The sequence below is a fragment of the Salmo trutta genome, chromosome 4, assembly GCF_901001165.1.
Source record: "Salmo trutta chromosome 4, fSalTru1.1, whole genome shotgun sequence".
Classification (NCBI taxonomy): domain Eukaryota; kingdom Metazoa; phylum Chordata; class Actinopteri; order Salmoniformes; family Salmonidae; genus Salmo; species Salmo trutta.
Genome location: NC_042960.1, coordinates 6,773,071 through 6,792,403, shown reverse-complemented (window position 1 = coordinate 6,792,403; position 19,333 = coordinate 6,773,071). Strand labels below are relative to the sequence as shown.

The following is a 19,333-nucleotide window of genomic DNA, read 5'->3' as shown; positions in this document are numbered from 1 at the left end:
CACCACTTCATCGTTTTAGCATCACAATACACTTTATTTTTCACACCTTTGATATACAGTATGTAACCACAAAAAAAGTACAAAATAATAACACTACAAAATACTGCAAGGCAGCGTACATAATAATACACACGAGGATCACATGACCCTAGATGCACTCCGAATCTAAGTTTGTTTCAAGTTACAATATGTGTCATATTATACGTTTATAAAGGGTGTTTTGTAAGTCATTACAAAGTGATATAGATGAGTAATTATGACAGGATGAGCCACACTTGTAACTATATTAAAATGACAAAAAGGAAAGCAGCAAATGAACGATCGATGAGCCAATTCTTTTCCTGTGGAATATGAAGATGTGCGTGCGTATACGGTGTAATCAAAACCAAAAGCCCTTGAGCTACGTACCCGCACAGGAAAAGCAATGATAGGCCGTGTATTCTTAGAATATAAACAAAATGGAAATAGCTTAGAGGCTAGTTCATTTACATCACATGTAATATCTCCAATATAATCAAAACCTTCATGTACCCTTCATTGTGTCCAGCATCTTCATGTACCCTAATTCTTCATTGTATTCGGCCTTCATTTTAAACGCTACAATCATGTACTTGTGCTTGCACTGTAAGCTTTGTAAATGTATCAGGTCATATTTTGCTTGCCTTAAAGCATGTACCCATCTTATAGATGGAGTACGTAGGACTGTTTTCAGACCATATGAGTCTATTGGGTGGGTTTCACTCACACTCTTGGATAGCTGAGGTGCTGTGCACGTGACTTTGCCATTGTGGTATCATAGGTAAAGATTTCAAACAAATACAGAGGGATGATGATGGGACTGTGTACTGGTTTATAATGTAGAACACAACCAGAAAGGACATTTACACAAGGATATCTTCATTTGTGCAACAACCTATTGTGCCACAACCAATTAATACAATCTCGAACCTCACTAAAATGTCTCTTAAAGTTACCCTTAGCCATTTTGGTTGCTCTCCGATAGGTCCAAATCCTTACTTAAAATTTGATTGCGTAACTCGGACTTCCACGATAATCTTCCATTGAGGTCAATGGGAAAATTTTCAGAAAATTCAAATTGCATGCACACATCACAAGGATTCGGCGCTTAGAACCTGTAAAAATACTAGAATGTCCCTTTCTCGTTACCATGTAACTTTCTGGTGGGTGGAGTTTTACACGTGGCCACTCCCATTACCCCCAGCGTCCACCCCGTCAGTAGACAGGGAGGAGGAGGGGCGGGCGCTGCGGGGGCGTGGTTGGGCTCCTGGACCAATGGCAGTGGTGGGCTGGTGATGGCTGACCTGTGAGACAGTGTCGTCAGACTCCCAGCGCTCTAGCTCCTCCCTCACCAGCCGCTCCATCTGCTCTCTCTGGACGTCCATGTCCCGACCCTGCCTCTCATCCTGGGAGAGGGGGAGAGATTTGATTTTATTAGTATCTTTTAGTCCTCATTTGGACTAATCTTCCAAGAGTCCTTAAACATTTTCACATATAACACACTGTTACAAACAGACATAATACACTAACATATTGACCAGATAAATAGTCTAAAAGTCTGAGAGAGGAGGGGACAAAAGTGAGATGGTGGATCGAGAGAGATGGACAGAAAGAGGGGAAGGAAAGATGTTAAAGAAGTGTTTGGTGTGTGTGTCCATGTACATTCTGTCTCACCTCCAGCACCCCCTCCAGCAGTTTTCCCAGCACGTCTCTCCTCTTGAGCTTAGCTCTCTCCATGGCCTCCAGCTTCACAATCACTGCATCGATCTTAGACACTATACTACCTATGGAGTGCTCCATCCGGTCAACACGACGCACCAGCCTGGAATAGAACGGAACAATAATGTCAATAACACGTTTATATAACATGCTATATCCATAGTTACGACACATGATTTAAAACATTAAAATATCAGGTACATCCTCTGTCGGAAACACACAGAGGACCTTTCAAAAGCCCAATACTTCAACTTGGCTGGTAATAGAACTCGACCTACACTTGAAACTCTTCGTAGGGCACGCCTCCTGAGCTGCTGCCGCGGCGACGGGAGCTGTGACCACTGTCCTCGTCGTCATCCTCCTCCGAGTCGTCATGGCTACGGGGGAAGCTCCGCCCACTGGTAGGTCTGGGCAACGAGCTGCGCTCCAGATCCAAGTCCTCCTGGCCATATGTGCAGAGACACACTGAACATCTGCAAACGTGTGTGTGTGTGTGTGTGTGTGTGTGTGTGTGTGTGTGTGTGCAGCTCGTTGCCCTGTGTGTGTGTGTGTGTGTGTGTGTGTGTGTGCGCGCGCGTCCACTCACTCTCTCCTTCTCCAGGTCGTCCCTCATCTGCTGGTGTTCGTGCTCAGTCAGCTCCTGGTCCCCACCGTGGTCATACTTGGCAAAGATGGCCTCAATCGCCTCATCCGTGTGGCCCTTTCTAAACACACAAACAACAACACATTTAGTTGTACTATTACATGTCACGTGTGTCTTGATGTCTTTCTTCGCATGTATGTATAAATTAATGAAATAGTGTATGTTTATGAATTAGTCAGTGAAACCCCAGTTCGGTTTCAGGCACTGCAGCGGTCACCCTTTGAGGTCCTGGCGGAGCTCGCCGAAGTTGAGTTTCCCACCGGCCTGGCGCAGACTATCTGAGATGTCATCCACAGTGGTCTTCTTCAGTCTCAGCTTCATCAAGGCTTTGTTACAGCCCTGCAGGGAAAGGAACAACACTCAGACAAACTCAAGGACACCTATCAACACTCTGAGGTGAATGTTGTTGCCATTTTCATTCTGCATTTATCAGTTATTCAGTACATGTTGATAATATTCAACAGTAATGTAAACTTACATTAACTTGAGTCTCATTTTCAATTGAAGTCTTTACTTCATAGAATCTTAAATATGAAGTTGCTATGATACAAGCCAGCTTGCAGTTGTTTGAAATACTCAGCTACAATGACACGTTAAGGGATCACATACACCTACTAGAACAAATAACCCCACATACCATTTGGGTCCGTACCTTTTTAATGAGGTCCGTCATCTCCATCTCAGACCTCTGCTGGGACATGTCTGCCTTCACCTCCGAGTAGGTGTCATTGATGATGGCCAGGAACATATTCTACAGGGAGACAAAAGACAAGTCAGAGCAACCTTTAATCTCTCGAGATAATGTAGATCAAATAGTACAATATAAATGTATATCAATATACCCACACATTTATCAATGGTAGTATATCAAAACTCACCATGAGGATGAAGAAGATGAAGAAGACGAAGGTGATGAAGTAGATGGGTCCCAGGACTGGGTTAGCTTCCTCTATCTCTGAGAACTCAAAGTCTCCCAGGATGATGCGGAACTGGGTAAAACTACATGGAAAAGTAGACAAGAAGAAGAAGCTATGAAGAGGCTAAGATGAAGCTATAGGGGTGCGTTACCATTATAGTTCCAATGGGTCAAATTCCAAACAAAACTCGAATCAATCTGGGAGCCCTGGTTGTCTATGGAGAACCTAAAGAACTGAGAATCTTAGAACCTGGGTTGATTCCAATCAAACCAATGTTACTTACATGCAGGCTTGGAAGGTACTGAAGTCGTTGACCTGGGTGCCAAACACCAGGTAGGCCAGCTGAGCGTAGGCCAGGAAGATGATGAAGAACATGATGGCGAAGCCGATGAGGTCCTTGGCACAGCGAGACATGGTGGTGGACAGCTGGCTCATGGTCTTGTTGAAGTTGATGAACTTGAAGAGCTGAAGATGAGCAGAAACCAGGTTAGAATTCAAGTGTCTTTGAATAGCATTATATCAATTCTGTCTTTTTTTATTTGTATTAAAATCATGCTAATATAGTCTCCCTTTATGGGAGCATACTTTGGCTTCTGCCAACAGGTCTGAACCTTTACGGCACAGGTAGTAGTACTCTCATCCTGTAACCAACTGCAGACTGTCTGGTTCAAGCTCTGCTCCTGGTCAATTCCCACTCAATTGCTACATTCAGCATGTCAATCTACCATAAAGCCATTCTTACCTTCACCCAGGAGAAGAGGACGATGACTGCGGCCATGTTGTTGAACGTAACCTGGAGGTGTGCCAGAGGCTCGAAGCTGGGGTGGGCGCTGTGGTTCTCCAGAAGGTCTTTGAGACGATTGTTCACCACGGACGTTCTGGTGATGTTGACGATTATGGCAGAAACACTCAACTGGAAAAAGTGGGGGATATTTGGAATCTCAACACAACAATATTTGGATCACAAACCTCTTCCCTTTGTTCCAATGTCTATACTAGCCTACCACTTAGAATGCATGTTCATTGCACTACCTCATTCTAAGTAGTATGTTAGTGTGGATACTGGAACAGAGCCCTTCTTTACTTGGGTGTTTCAGGGAGACTCCATCCCTTCCTACTCCCTGCTAGGGCGGCCATCTTGAATTACGTACCACAACGATGAGGACGTCCAGGCAGTTCCACACGCTCTTGAAGTAGCGCAGGCGGTGGATGCGTATCTCCAGGGCCTCCTCCACCACGTAGTACAGGATGAAGAGGCAAAAGGCCACCTCACACACCCCGACAAAGTAGTCCCAGCTGGACACGTAGCGAATCAGACGCACAGTCTGAAACTGCCAGGAAGTGACTACGCCTCCTGTAGCGGGGAACTCCACCACTAATCTGAAACATTCAATTCAACTGTATTTATCCCTGCAGTTAAGCAGACAGGTTAAACTGAATGAACAAGAGATATTCAGTATTCAGCCTCTCTAGGGTGAAAATGACACCAGATTGTGGATGAGGATGGTAACTAGAGAACTCCCATTGGAGTCATTGATCCCAACCATGAATGTGTTGAGAGCCTGAATTGAACCTATGTATCACCGATATAATTAGTGTGAAACAGTCCTAAGTAACATGTAATACGTATGTAATAACTCTGGGCTCTGTACCTGGCGATACAGAAGAGATTGATGTTGCCGTTGTAGACAGAGAAGTCCAGGAAGACGGCTCTGGTTCCTCTGTCCAGCCACAGCTGATGTTTTAGGGAGCGTAGCAAGCCGGCTGACTCATCTCTGGAACGGGCCAGGTCCTGGTAGTACCCCCCTCCACCGTAGGTAGCCACCTGGCCCCAATAACTACTCCCATTCAGGCTGTTCTCCTCTGTGTACATCCACCTGGTGGAAAGACAAACAGACAGTCAGACTCATCATAGAGCCCCAGTGAAACAGTTTGGCCTGGTATTCACTGGTGGCTATAAGTGAGTGATGTTATACGCCATACTTTTATCTGGTGGACAGCATCCATAATGTGCTTTCAGTTAACACTAGAGCACATGTTGCAACTATTGCTTTGGTTTAGTCTCTAGCATTACAACCAATTGTAGCTCTATGGTTGTTTTCTTATACGTTACCATTTAACTATACATCTAACAGTAGTACATAGTAGTTTAGTAGACGTACGCAGTTCCGTTCATGGGGCCAAAGGGGGCGCTGTCCTCGTTGCTAGGGGTGTACATATTGTAGCAGTCCTGCACCTCGTCCCTAAGGTCCTCGTGCACAGAGCAGGATTCGTTGCGAACTTTGACCTGGCGGAGGCGGGGCACCCCCAGTAGCAAGTTCTCATAGTAGATCATACTGTGGTTCTCAGGGAGACTATTGTTGTTGTACCACACCTCCCAATACATCCCGTTCAGGAAGGGACCCTCTGTGAACTGCATGGTGGAGAGACGCGTTGGTTACAGAGAGAATTTCAACTGAAAGCGCCATTGTTCTATTTGGTGTTAATTCATGTGATTTGGACTAAATACTTTTAAGTGTGTGCTGCTTTGGTTTTATGCTTCATATACACTACGCAACAAAAAGTATGTGGACACCTACTCATTGAATATCTCATTCCAAAATCCTGGGCATTAATACAGAGTTGTAGAGGAAAAGCTTCTGGAAAGGCTTTCCTCTACATGTTGGAACTGCGCAGGGACTTGCTTTTATTCAGCCACAAGAGCATTAGTAAGGTTGGGCATTGATGTTGGGCGATTATGCCTGGCTCGCAGTCAGTGTTCCAATTCATCCCAAAGGTGTTTGATGGGGTTGAGGTCAGGGCTCTGTGCAGGCCAGTCAAGTTCCTCCACACCAATCTCGACAAACCATTTCTGTATGGACCTTGCTTTGTGCACGCAGGCATTGTCATTGCCACAAAGTTGGAAGCACAGAAACGTCTAGAATGTCATTATATGCTGTAGCGTTAAAGATTTCCCTTCACTGGAACTAAGGGGCCTAGCACGAACCATGAAAAACAGTCCCAGACCATTATTCCTCCTCCACCAAACTTTACAGTTGGCACTATGCATCCGCCAAACCCAGATTCAACCCTCGGACTGCCAGATGGTGAAGCGTGATTCATCACTCCAGAGAACGCGTTTCCACTGCTCCAGAGTCCAATTGCGGTGAGCTTTACACCACTCCAGCCAATGCCATGGGAATCTTAGGCTTGCGGCTGCTCGGGTATGGAAACCCATTTCATGAAGCTCCTGGCGTACAGTTGTTGTGCTGACGTTGCTTCCAGAGGCAGTTTGGAACTCAGTAGTGAGATGACTTGGAGGTCCTGTTCTGTGAGCTTGTGTGGCCTACCACTTTGTGGCTGAGTCGTTGTTGCTCCTAGACGTTTCCACTTCACAATAACTGCAGTTACAGTTGACCGGGGCAGCTCTAGCAGGGCAGAAATTTGACAAACTGACTTGTTGAAAAGGTGGCATCCTATGACGGTGCCACGTTGAAAGTCACTGATCTCTTCAGTAAGGTCATTCAACTGCTAATGTTTTTTTAATGGAGAATGCATGGCTGTGTGCTCGATATTTTACACCTGTCAGCACCGGATGTGGCTGAAATAGACAAATCCACTAATTTGAAGGGGTGTCCACATACTTTTGTATATATATAGTGTAACTGAGCATGGGCCAAAGTAAATGCATTGACATCTTTGTTATACCATAACTAAGCACCAAGCTCTATTTTCCAAATCAGACAAAAAGCACAAAGCAGGAAATTAAACCACTGCATAGCAAACCGGGGAATTGACTCATTACCTTCCAGAATTCACTCATAGTTGAGAGGCTTCTGAATGTGGCTGTGTCCCCCGGGGACAGTGGTGTATCCAGGAAGAGCTGGGACATCACCTTGGTGTAGTAGTACATGTTGGAGCCCACCATCCCATAGGTTACTACACAACAGAAGATACTGTAAGAGTTTCTCTGGATGAGATTATGGTGCATTTTCTATTGTGTTTTTAGTTACACACAGCATACCTGTTCAGCATTTTCTAATAACTGTTTATTTCATACATGCTTATATACATACCCAATGTTTAAAATAATGAATAACGGCATTAATGTTATCCTATATATTACTGTCATGCTACAGTTGTATTAGCCTATATTGTGTTTACCCTCATAGAGTCTATTGACACACCGGTGCATCAATCGAAGTAACATAATTAAAAGAAAACTCCACCCAGAAACTATATTTTGGTATTTGTTTCATTTGTCCATTGTTGACATAGTCCCGAAATATTTTGCTTGTCAGCAATAAAGTTTTCAAGATATGTAACTTTCAAAATACAAAAATCATCCCCGTATAATGCATTTTGCATCATATGACGCTGTATGATTTTTGCATTTTGAAAGTTACATATCTTGAAAACTTGATTACTGACAAGCAAAACATTTTGGGACTATGTCAAAAATCGACTAATCAAACAAATACCAAAGAATACCAAAAGTTTTGGGATGGAATTTTCCTTTAAGCTCGAGATATAAGTTTTTTTGCATGGGCTATGTCTCAATCCAACGCATCCGCCTGTGGCGGTCTTCCGCATCTGAGGTGGAAAGTGGCAGAGCTAGAGCTCTGTCTGACCAGGAGACATCCCTAAAAAAGATCATCTCAAGAAAACGTCTGTAGCGTCTGAACGGTTTGGCCTATAAACTAATATAACCACTCTATAGAAAGGTAAGAATCTCACGAACATGACGGCTTTCTTGGTTCTGCTCTATGACAAGTGTCATGGGACTCGTCTAAAGGTAACCCATACAAATGAAAGTATGGAGATAGTTTTGTTCCAACAAACGTAAGGGGTTAAATATGTGTAAAAAAAACTAACATTGCCTGAGCTTTCGTATATGTCCTAGATATAGGACAGACACTTCCAAACCTTATTCCTTATGATACATTTTTTGACTGTATTTTTTGCCATTTATGAATGTGTTATTCAATGTGTTTCTATGGGCTATAGTAGTAAAGGACAAATTCAATATCTATGTTTTTTAAATTATATATATATATTTGGGGGGGATACCTAAAGGGGTTCTAAAATTTTAAATAAAATAGCTAAATGGTCCATGGTATGATTTTCTTCAAACAATTTCTTAAAACAATGGCGTCTAAGAAATGTATACAACAATATTGTGAACTACATCTTTGTGTTGATCATGTGTTTCTCTCTCTGAGTGATCCAACAGGTACAGTGAGAGCCAGTATTATACTGCAAGCCGGGACTTCATGTTAGCACCAGCTACCAAATCCTGGCCTACTAGCTCCCATGCACAGGCTTACAGTTGCACAAGCAGCAAAGTCACAGGGATAAAACGTATTCAGCATTCCATAGTCAATACAGGACTAAGAATGAATCGTACTACACCGGCTCTGACGCTCGTCGGATGTGGCTGGACTTGCAAACTATCACAGACTACAAAGGGAAGCACAGCTGCGTGCTGCCCAGTGACACGAGCCTACCAGATGAGCTAAATTACTTCTATGCTCGCGTCGAGGCAAGTGACACTGAAACACTCATGAGAGCATCAGCTGTTCCGGACGACTGTGTGATCACGCACTCCATAGCCGATGTGAGTAAGATCTTTAAACAGGTCAACATTCACAAGGCCGCAGGGCCAGACGGATTACCACGACGTGTACTCCGAGCATGCGTTGACCAACTGGCAAGTATCTTCACTGACATTTTCAACCTGTCCCTGACTGAGTCTGTAATACCAACATGTTTTAAGCAGACCACCATAGTCGTTGTGCTCAAGAACACTAAGGTAACCTGCCTGAATGACTACCGACCCGTAGCACCCACGTCTGTAGCCATTAAGTGCTTTGAAAGGCTGGTCATGGCTCACATCAACACCATTAACCCAGAAACCCTAGACCCACTCCAATTTACATTACTGCCCCAACAGATCCACAGATGATGCAGTCTCTATTGCACTCCACACTGTCTTTTCCCACCTGGACAAAAGGAACACCTAGGTGAGAATGCTATTCATTGACTACAGCTCAGCATTCAACACCATAGTGCCCTCAAAGTTCATCACTAAGCTAAGGACCCTGGGACTAAAAACCTCCCCCTGCAACTGGATCCTGGACTTCCTGACAGACCGCCCACAGGTGGTAAGGGTAGGTAACAACACATCCGACACGCTGATCCTCAACACGGGGACCCCTCTGGGGTGCGTGCTCAGTCCCCTCCTGTACTCTCTGTTCCCTCATGACTGCATGGCCAGGCACGACTCTAACACCATCATTAAGTTTGCAGATGACACAACCATGGTAGGCCTGATCACCGACAACGATGAGACAGCCTATAGGGAGGAGGTCAGAGACCTGGCCGTGTTATGCCAGGACAACAACCTCTCCCTCAATGTGATCAAGACAAAGAAGATGATTGTGGACTATGGGAAAAGGAGGACCGAGCACTCTCATCGAGGACCGAGCATTCTCATCGACGGAGCTGTAGTGGAGCAGTTTGAGCTTCAAGTTCCTTGGTGTCTACATCACCAACAAACTATCTTGGTCCAAACACACCAAGACAGTCACGACAAAACCTATTCCCACTCAGGAGACTGAAAAGACTTGACATGGGCCCTCAGATCCTCAAAAGGTTCTACAGCTGCACCATTGAGAGCATCCTGACTGGTTGCATCACTGCCTGGTATGGCAACTGCTCGGCCTCCGACCGCAAAGCACTACAGAGGGTAATGCGTACGACCCAGTAGATCACTGGGTCCGAGCTCCTTGCCATCCAGAACCTCTATACCAGACAGTGTCAGAGGAAGGCCCAAAAAATTGTCAAAGACTCCAGCCACCCTAGTCATAGACTGTTCTCTCTGTTATCGCACGGCAAGCGTTACCGGAGCTCCAAGTCTAGGTCCTAAAGGCTTCTTAACAGCTTCTACCCCCAAGCAATAAGACTCCTTAACATCTAATCAAATGGCTACCCAAACTATTTGCATTGCCCCACCCCCCCTTTACACTGCTGCTACTCTCTGTACATTATCTATGCATAGTCACTAACTCTACCTACATGTACATATTACCCCAATTACCTCGACTAACCGGTGCCCACGCACATTGACTCTTTACCGATACCCCCTGTATATAGCCTCGCTATTGTTATTTTACTGCTGCTCTTTAATTATTTGTAACTTTTTTTTACTTTTCTATAACTATTATTTTTCTTCAAACGGCATTGTTGGTTAAGGGCTTGTAAGTAAGCATTTCACTGTAAGGTCTACTACACCTGTTGTATTTGGCGCATGTGACAAATAAAATTTGATTTGATTGTGGTATTTTAACAATGGAGGATTGGTTGATTTCAAATGTTTAAGTATACGTATTTCGTGATGATTGATAAGAAAAGTATCATCCAACCCGACTTAATCAGCATTCCATTGTAGTATTTCCTTATATGCTCTGTTGGACTGCATCCAGGTCCATATATAATCTATATCTAGATAAATATACATAAACAGTCCAACATACACACATATAGCCCATATGGCTAATATAGATGCTATTTTCCAAGCCTCTATTTCATTGACTCCCACCTGGCTGAGAAACTGGCTGATCTAGCTCCATCTATCCAGCCAGGAAATGACTTCCTGATCCACCCAAAACCCCATTCTGGCACGGGAACACTTTTCCTCTCAGCAGCCGTGGTATAAGGAGTGGTGAAACTAGATTAACAGCATTCTGACTCTCGGTTGTGCTGTATTCTGGAACTTTCATCATCTTCCCACAATCCTATTCCCAAACGTACGATAATAGTGACTAAACTCTAATGGAAGTTCCTGGCTTGAGGGAGCTTTCCTGATACGCTGCCAGAGTTGTTTATCAGATGTAAGGAGTTTGGAAAATGACTTTTCCGCAAGAAAAGCTGGTCAGCGGGTAAAAGTATGCACACGGACAGATGTTAGTATTAGTCCTAGCTAAGAGCAGCAGTTACATAGTAATACCACTTCAATATGTTTTCAAGAAAATACAAATGCGAGAGCACAAAAGTGCTATACTTGATAGGTGTATGTACTTTACTACTACCTTATTACAATGTCATTATATTGGTTTGCCTATCCTATAGTTATTCTGGTTCATAAACTGGGTGGTTCGAGCCCTGAATGCTGATTGGCTGACAAACGTGGTATATCAGACTGTATACCACAGGTATGACAAAACATTATTTTTACTGCTCTGATTACGTTGGTAACCAGTTTATAATAGCAATAAGGCACCTCGGGGGTTTGTGATATATGGCCAATATACCAAGGCTAAGGGCTGCGTCCAGGCACTCCTTATCCGTGGTATATTGGTCATATACCACACCCCCTCGGGCCTGATTGTTTAAATAATGCATGTCTACTAAGTGGGGCCAACATTTTTTATGCAAAAAGACTTATGATGTCCAACATGCATCCTCTGTGGGTGTGTGTGTGTGTTTTATTTTACCTTTATTTAACCAGAGATAAGAGTCTCCAGCTTCAGAGATTTTTGCAGTTCGTTCCAGTCATTGGCAGTAGAGAACTGGAAGGAAAGGCGGCCAAACAAGGAATTGGCTATTGGGGGTGACCAGTGAAATATACCTGCTGGAGCGCGTGCTGCGGGTGGGTGCTGCTATGGTGACCAGTGAACTGAGATAAGGCGGGGCTTTACCTAGCAAAGACTTGTAGATGACCTGGAGCCAGTGGGTTTGGCGACAAGTATGAAGCGAGGGCCAGCCAACGAGAGCGTACAGGTCGCAGTGGTGGGTAGTATATGGGGCTTTGGTGACAAAACGGATGGCACTGTGATAGACTGCATCCAATTTGTTGAGTACTGTTGGAGGCTATTTTGTAAATTACATCGCCGAAGTCGAGGATCGGTAGGATAGTCCGTTTTACGAGGGTATGTTTGGTAGCATGAGTGAAGGATGCTTTGTTGCGAAATAGGAAGCCGATTCTAGATTTAATTTTGGATTGGAGATGCTTAATGTGGGTCTGGAAGGAGAGTTTACAGTCTAACCAGACACCCAGGTATTTGTAGTTGTCCACATATTCTAGGTCAGAACCGTCCAGAGTAGTGATGCTGGACGGGCGGGCAGGTGCGGGCAGCGATCGGTTGAAGAGCATGCATTTAGTTTTACTTGCATTTAAGTGCAGTTGGAGGTCACGGAAGGCGAGTTGTATGGCATTGAAGCTCGTCTGGAGGTTAGTTAGCACAGTATCCAAAGAAGGGCCAGAACAATACAGAATGGTGTCGTCTGCGTAGAGGTGGATCAAAGAATCACCAGCAGCAAGAGCGACATCATTGATGTATACAGAGAAGAGAGTCGGCTCTAGAATTGAACGCTGTGGCACCTCCATAGAGACTGCCAGAGGTCCGGACAACAGGCCCTCCGATTTGACACACTGAACTCATTCAGAGAAGTAGTTGGTGAACCAGGCGAGGCAGTCATTTGAGAAACCGAGGCTGTTGAGTCTGCCAATAAGAATGTGGTGATTGACAGAGTCGAACGCCTTGGCCAGGTCGATGAATACGGCTGCACAGTATTGTCTCTTATCGATGAAAGTTATGATATCGTTTAGGACCTTGAGCGTGCCTGAGGTGCACCCATGACCAGCTCGGAAGCCAGATTGCATAGCGGAGAAGGTACGGTGGGATTCGAAATGATCTGTTTGTTAACTTGGCTTTTGAAGACCTTAGAAAGGCAGGGTAGGATAGATATAGGTCTGTAGCAGTTTGGGTCTAGAGTGTCTCCCCCTTTAAAGAAGGGGATGACCATAGCAGCTTTCCAATCTTTGGGGATCTCAGACGATACGAAAGACAGGTTGAACAGGCTAGTAATAGGGGTTGCAACAATTTTGGCAGATCATTTTAGAAAGAGGGTCCAGATTGTCTAGCCCGGCTGATTTGTAGGGGTCCAAATTTTACCGCTCTTTCAGAACATCAGCTATCTGGATTTGGTTGAAGGAGAAATGGGGGAGGCTTGGGCGAGTTGCTGTGGGGGGTGCAGGGCAGTTGACCGGGGTAGGGGTAGCCAGGTGGAAAGCATGGCCAGCTGTAGAAAAATGCTTATTGAAATTCTCAATTATCGTGGATTTATCGGTGGTGACAGTGTTTCCTAGCCTCAGTGCAGTGGGAGGAGGTGCTCTTATTCTCCATAGACTTTACAGTGTCCCAGAACGTTTTTGAGTTTGTGCTACAGGATGCAAATTTCTGCTTGAAAAAGCTAGCCTTAGCTTTCCTAACTGCTTGTGTATATTGGTTCCTAACTTCCCTGAAAGGTTGCATATCACGGGGCTATTCGATGCTAATGCAGAACGCCACAGGATGTTTTTGTGCTGGTCAAGGGCAGTCAGGTCTGGAGTGAACCAAGGGCTATATCTGTTCCTGGTTCTACATTTTTTGAATGTGGCATGCTTATTTAAGATGGTGAGGAAGGCACTGTTAAAGAATAACCAGGCATCCTCTACTGACGGGATGAGGTTAATATTCTTCCAGGATACCCAGGCCAGGTCGATTAGAAAGGCCTGCTCGCTGAAGTGTTTAAGGGAGCGTTTGACAGTGATGAGTGGTGGTCGTTTGACCGCAGACCCATTACGGATGCAGGCAATGAGGCAGTGATCGCTGAGATCCTGGTTGAAAACAGCAGAGGTGTATTTGGAGGGCAAGTTGGTTAGGATGATATCTATGAGGGTGCCCGTGTTTACGGATTTGGGGTTGTACCTGGTAGGTTCATTGATAATTTGGGTGAGATTGAGGGAATCAAGTTTAGATTGTAGGATGGCCGGGGTGTTAAGCATGTCTCAGTTTAGGTCACCTAACAGCACAAGCTCTGAAGATAGATGGGGGGCAATCAATTCACATATGGTGTCCAGGGCACAGCTGGGGGCAGAGGGTGGTCTATAGCAAGCAGCAACGGTGAGAGACTTGTTTCTGATAAGGTGGATTTTTAGAAGTAGAAGCTCTAATTGTTTGGGCACAGACCTGGATAGTATGACAGAACTCTGCAAGCTATCTCTGCAGTAGATTACCATTCCACCCCCTTTAGCAGTTCTATCTTGTCGGAAAATGTTATAGTTAGGGATGGAAATTTCAGGGGTTTTGGTGGTCTACCTAAGCCAGGATTCAGACATGGCTAGGACATCCGGGTTGGCAGAGTGTGCTAAGGCAGTGAATAAAACAAACTTGGGGAGGAGGCTTCTAATGTTAACATGCATGAAACCAAGGCTTTTAAGGTTACAGAAGTCAACAAATGAGAGCGCCTGGGGGATTGGGAGTGGAGCTAGGCACTGCTGGGCCTGGATTAACCTCTACATCACCAGAGGAACAGAGGAGGAGTAGGATAAGGTTGCGGCTAAAGGCTATAAGAACTGGTCGTCTAGTATGTTCGGAACAGAGAGTAAAAGGAGCAGGTTGATGTGCGCGATAGATTAGATTCAAGGCATAATGTACAGACAAAGGTATGGTAGGATGTGAATACAGTGGAGGTGAACCTAGGCATAGAGTGACGATGAGGGAGATATTGTCTCTAGAAGCATCATTTAAACCAGGTGATGTCACCGCATGTGTGGGAGGTGGAACTGAAGGGTTAGCTAAGGCATATTGAGCAGGGCTAGAGGCTCTACAGTGAAACAAGACAATCACTAACCAGAACAGCAATGGACAAGGCATATTGACATTAGGGAGAGGCATGCGTAGCCGAGTGATCATAGGGGCCCAGTGAGTAGTTAAGTTGGCTGGAGACACGGCGATTCAGACAGCTAGCAGGCCGGGGCTAGCTAGCTAGCAGAAGGGCCTTAGAGGTAAGTCGTGACGGAAGAAGTCTGTTGTAGTCTCCTCACGCGGAGCCGCCGTGTGTATGTGTGTCCGTGGTACTTACAGATACACAGTGTGATGAGGAAGATGACGTAGGTGACCATTTCTCTCAGGACGTTCCTCAGGTACCTCTCTCTGCTGCTGTCACTATCCTCCATCAGCTGAGTACCCCACAAAACTGGGGAAAAAACAATTAACACACACATTAGTATCCTTCCTTAACCTTGAGATGCCTTGAGATGCCAGTGCATTACCAATGAGGGCATCTACAGGTGTGTGTTGACCTTAGTGGTGTATGGAACAGTGAGGAAGAACGGCCAGAGAGGTGTTTGAGCCAGTGACCCATGTCTCTACAAGTTAAAGGGCAAGTGCACTACCTCCTGTGTCATAGAGGTCCAGACCTCTTGGCAGCTGTAGTGTTCTTCATACAAGGAGGAAACGTAAGTGACACTAACTTCTTATTTTCTCCAGTATCCTCTTCCCACAGCTTTTGATGTCATGTCTGTCTTGCTGCAGGGCATCCACTGTCGGGGTCGGGTATAATCCACGGTGGATGCGGGTGCTGCTCCCTCCGGCGGTGTAACTTCCCAACCCGCTGCTGCAGCTACTGCTGGAGCCTGTGGACACTGATCTTCTCCCTGGGCTAGCCGGAGGCCAATCGGCCCCCATCATCTCATCCTCCGGTTCGAACCCCGGGTTGTCCCGACTCCAGGCTTGTCTTGATGGGGGTGATGGTGTGCCTATGGCGCCCCCGAGCCCCAAGTCCTGGTGCTGTATGTTCTCCATCTCAATCCCCTCGCTTGTGTCCAATCTGTGCGGCAGGGACGCACCCGCTGCGCCCGTGGCGGACCTGCCAGCCTGATTCTGCTGCGGTTGTTGTGATCTCACTCGAGTCGAGCTCATTGTTAGTCCAATTCACTGAAAAGCTTTTAAAGGCCAGACTAACTACATTTACGAAACGTTAAAAATCAATTATGTCTCTAGCCACTAACAAGTGCTATGTTTATGTCACGCTTGACGCACATATCAGAAAGGAAATGTTTAGCACACATTAAAATATGTAAGAAAGTTGCCAAAGTTCAAACTCTGCAAAACAATTTCGGGAAACCACAGATTAACTAATTTTGATTATTTGTATATGTTCCTCTTAACAACAAATATACTTCGAAACGTAAATTAGTTACTATGAAAGAAAAATAACACAACATCTAAAGTTTCTGTCTTCAAGAAAGTGAGCGTCTGCGTAGTTCTAGATCAAACTATTGCAAAAGTAGGTATATCAACAACAAAAAATATATAGTTACAAAACGAATTTGTAGCCTAAACATTTACTAATGAAACTGAAAAATATCAACGAAATGCCTCGTTTATGGAAAAGAAGCCAAACACTTTCCTTGTCCCGGGCCAGCCATCTTGTTCTTGCTGTTCCCCCAAAATCTCGCATTCTCATTTGTTGGAGACTCAGATTACATTAGAAGTCATGGCGTCACAGACACTGTGGCATGCACCTCTGGAAAATACAGCACAGTCGAATGCGTAGGGGTGAATCACTTTGGTAAAAGACAATTTCACGTCTTAGAATTGTACAATATAGAATACAATAGAATAAAATCAAGTTGCTGTACATTCCATCATTATTAAACGAGTGAAAAAAAAACATTTCAATATTTATTTATACAGCAGTAAACTATAATTGCCTTATATGGCTCAGCAAAACACTTTTTTCTCCAAAGGTTTATATTAGTTTTTGTTCGTTTTCTGAGCAAATTGCTATTCAGGATGAGTGTTTGCAGTGCTGTGTATGGAATGAGATTGAATAGCCTACTATTTAGAATGAATAAAATCACAATTTGTCATGAGGACATTATTTTAGGGCTAAATGCATGTGCCTTTATATACTTTGTATTACTATGTATGTTTGGGTCTGGGGCTGCTAAGCAACAAGACAGTCCTGCAAAACCTGGCCAGGATTTGATGTGATTTGGACCCAATAATTGAGTGACATTTCTAAAGGCCAATCATATTTCTTTAGATGGAACAACAGCATTTCTACTAGTACTTCCATAGTTATTCGGTCACTTGGCATGTTCTTTTCTAGCAACATTGTTACTTTACACGTGATGTGTGATGGTGTTTTTACATACTTATCAACTTTGTCACATTGTATTACCTTTACTCACTGTTGTGTTATTCATGTCCATTAGATGGCGCTCATTCTCCAGTTTTGATTTAAATCACCCACCGGCTCAATTCATGAGAGGGTTGTTTAATTAGCATGTATCAGCCTTCATAATAGATTTCCATGGGAAAGAGACTTCAGATAATTTTGCAGGCATGGATGTCAACAGTGCTGTCTGTGTTCTATTTGCAGTGACTATCCTCGTGATGTTATCTGATGACAAAGAAGGTAGGTATCATCTTTAGAGTTTGCTGTAACTATTTACAAATTGTATTTTTTTCTCAGAGACTTTGTACCATGTGTTCTAAAGTAAACCTTTGTACGGGTTATTTTTGCATTTATCAAGCTTTGTGATGTCATGATGTATTCTTCATAGAATCAACTCTTTCTTTCAACAATCCATCCCTATTTGTAAGGGGTGCGTAACTGGTGGCAGGGAAGTCAAACGAGGGAGAGCAGAACTTGGTGAATATATAAAACTAACGGCATACAAAACAACAAACACATGAGTACAAAGCCCGTAGCACACCAGTAACACATAGCACGAGTACTTACAAAATAAACAATTCCCGACAAGGACATGGGGGAAACGGAGGGAAAATATACAACATGTAATTAGGGAATTGAAACCAGGTGTGTGTGAAAACAAGACAAAACAAATGGAACATGAAAAATGGATCAGCGATGGCTAGAAGACCGGTGACGTCAACCGCCGAACACCGCCCGAACAAGAAGAGGAACCGACTTTGGCAGAAGTCGTGACACTAATGGTGATGTGATTAGTGATCTAATTAGAAACAAGCATACCATGTTACATAACTGCCTCTACAAATGCAACACTGTGTAAGTCCCAAATGTCACCCTATTCCCTTGAGCACTGTTTTACACCAGGGCCAATAGGGCTCTGGTCAAAAGTAGTGGACTATATACAGAATAGAATGTCTATTGGGATGCACACATTGTGTGTAATGTCAAGAGATCTTTTCATATGATGTCATGCCATTAGGTTATCAAAACCATTATAGGTGAGTTGTTCATTGCCTTCAGTCAGAACGAACAAAGATCAAGCATTCCTTTCCTTTGATCAAAATATGATAATTTTTATCCTCGACAGGCAAAGGTGTTACAAACAGCCGCAAATACACTACATGACCAAAAGTATGCTCGTCAAACATCTCATTCCAAAATCATGGGCATTAATATGGAGTTGGACCCCCTTTGCTGCTATAACAGCCTCCACTCTTCTGGGAAGGCTTTCCATTAGATGTTGGAACATTGCTTCCATTCAGCCACAAGAGCATTAGTGAGATCGGGCAATGATGTTGGGTGATTAGGTCTGGCTTGCAGTCGGCGTTCCAATTCATCCCAAAGGTGTTCGATGGGGTTGAGGTCAGAGCTCTGTGCAGGCCAGTCAAATTCTTCCACATCGATCTCGACAAACCATTTCTGTATGGAACTTGCTTTGTGTACGGGGGCATTGTCATGCTTTAACAGGAAAGGGCCTCCCCCAAACTGTTACCACACAATTGGAAGCACAGAATTGTCTAGAATGTTATTGTATGCTGTAGCGTTAAGATTTCCCTTCACTGGAACTAAGGGGCCTAGCACGAACCATGAAAAACAGCCCCAGACCATTATTCCTCCCCCACCAAACTTTCAAATCAAATCAAATCAAATCAAATTGCATTGGTCACATACACGTGTTTAGCAGATGTTATTGCGGGTGTAGCGAAATACCTGTGCTTCTAGTTCCGATAGTGCAGCAATATCTAACAAGTAATATCTAACAATTTCACAACATATACCCAGTACACACAAATCTAGGTAAAGGAATGGAATTAAGAATATATAAATATATGGACGAGCAATGTTAGAGCGGCATAGACTAAGATGCAGTAGAATTGAATAAAGTATATACATATGAGATGAGTAATGCAAGATATGTAAACATTATTAAAGTGACATTATTAAAGTGACTAGTGTTCCATTTATTAAAGTGGCCAATGATTTAAAGTCTGAGTATGTAGGCAGCAGC

The 19,333-nt window shown here is 44.1% G+C and overlaps 1 protein-coding gene across 2 annotated transcripts; it reads right to left on the bottom strand.

Annotated features, from left to right (window-relative positions):
- Positions 1-13: 13 nt before the first annotated feature.
- Positions 14-16,605, bottom strand: LOC115191757 (polycystin-2). 2 transcript variants are annotated; one of them, XM_029749651.1, is made up of 15 exons: positions 15,575-16,605; positions 15,184-15,297; positions 7,082-7,215; positions 5,460-5,710; positions 4,950-5,174; positions 4,449-4,677; positions 4,040-4,210; positions 3,581-3,762; positions 3,259-3,379; positions 3,033-3,131; positions 2,598-2,719; positions 2,324-2,441; positions 2,016-2,176; positions 1,693-1,840; positions 14-1,424 (listed from the first exon to the last, which is right to left on the bottom strand). In XM_029749651.1, exons 1-15 carry the CDS (start codon positions 16,020-16,022, stop codon positions 1,194-1,196), a joined length of 2,754 nt encoding a protein of 917 aa, XP_029605511.1. In that variant the 5' UTR covers positions 16,023-16,605; the 3' UTR covers positions 14-1,193. The 2 variants fall into 2 exon arrangements, with proteins under 2 accessions (XP_029605511.1, XP_029605510.1); XM_029749650.1 differs by having other exon boundaries at positions 2,016-2,179; positions 15,575-16,603.
- Positions 16,606-19,333: the final 2,728 nt, after the last annotated feature.

Coding starts and splice junctions, on each gene's coding strand:
- LOC115191757 (XM_029749650.1), bottom strand. CDS start 16,022: ATGAGCTCGACTCGAGTGAGATCACAACAACCGCAGCAGAATCAGGCT. Junction 4,678..4,949: donor AATCTCTTCTGTATCGCCAG/GTACAGAGCCCA, acceptor TGAATGTTTCAG/ATTAGTGGTGGAGTTCCCCG. Junction 1,841..2,015: donor CCCTACGAAGAGTTTCAAGT/GTAGGTCGAGTT, acceptor GTTCTATTCCAG/GCTGGTGCGTCGTGTTGACC.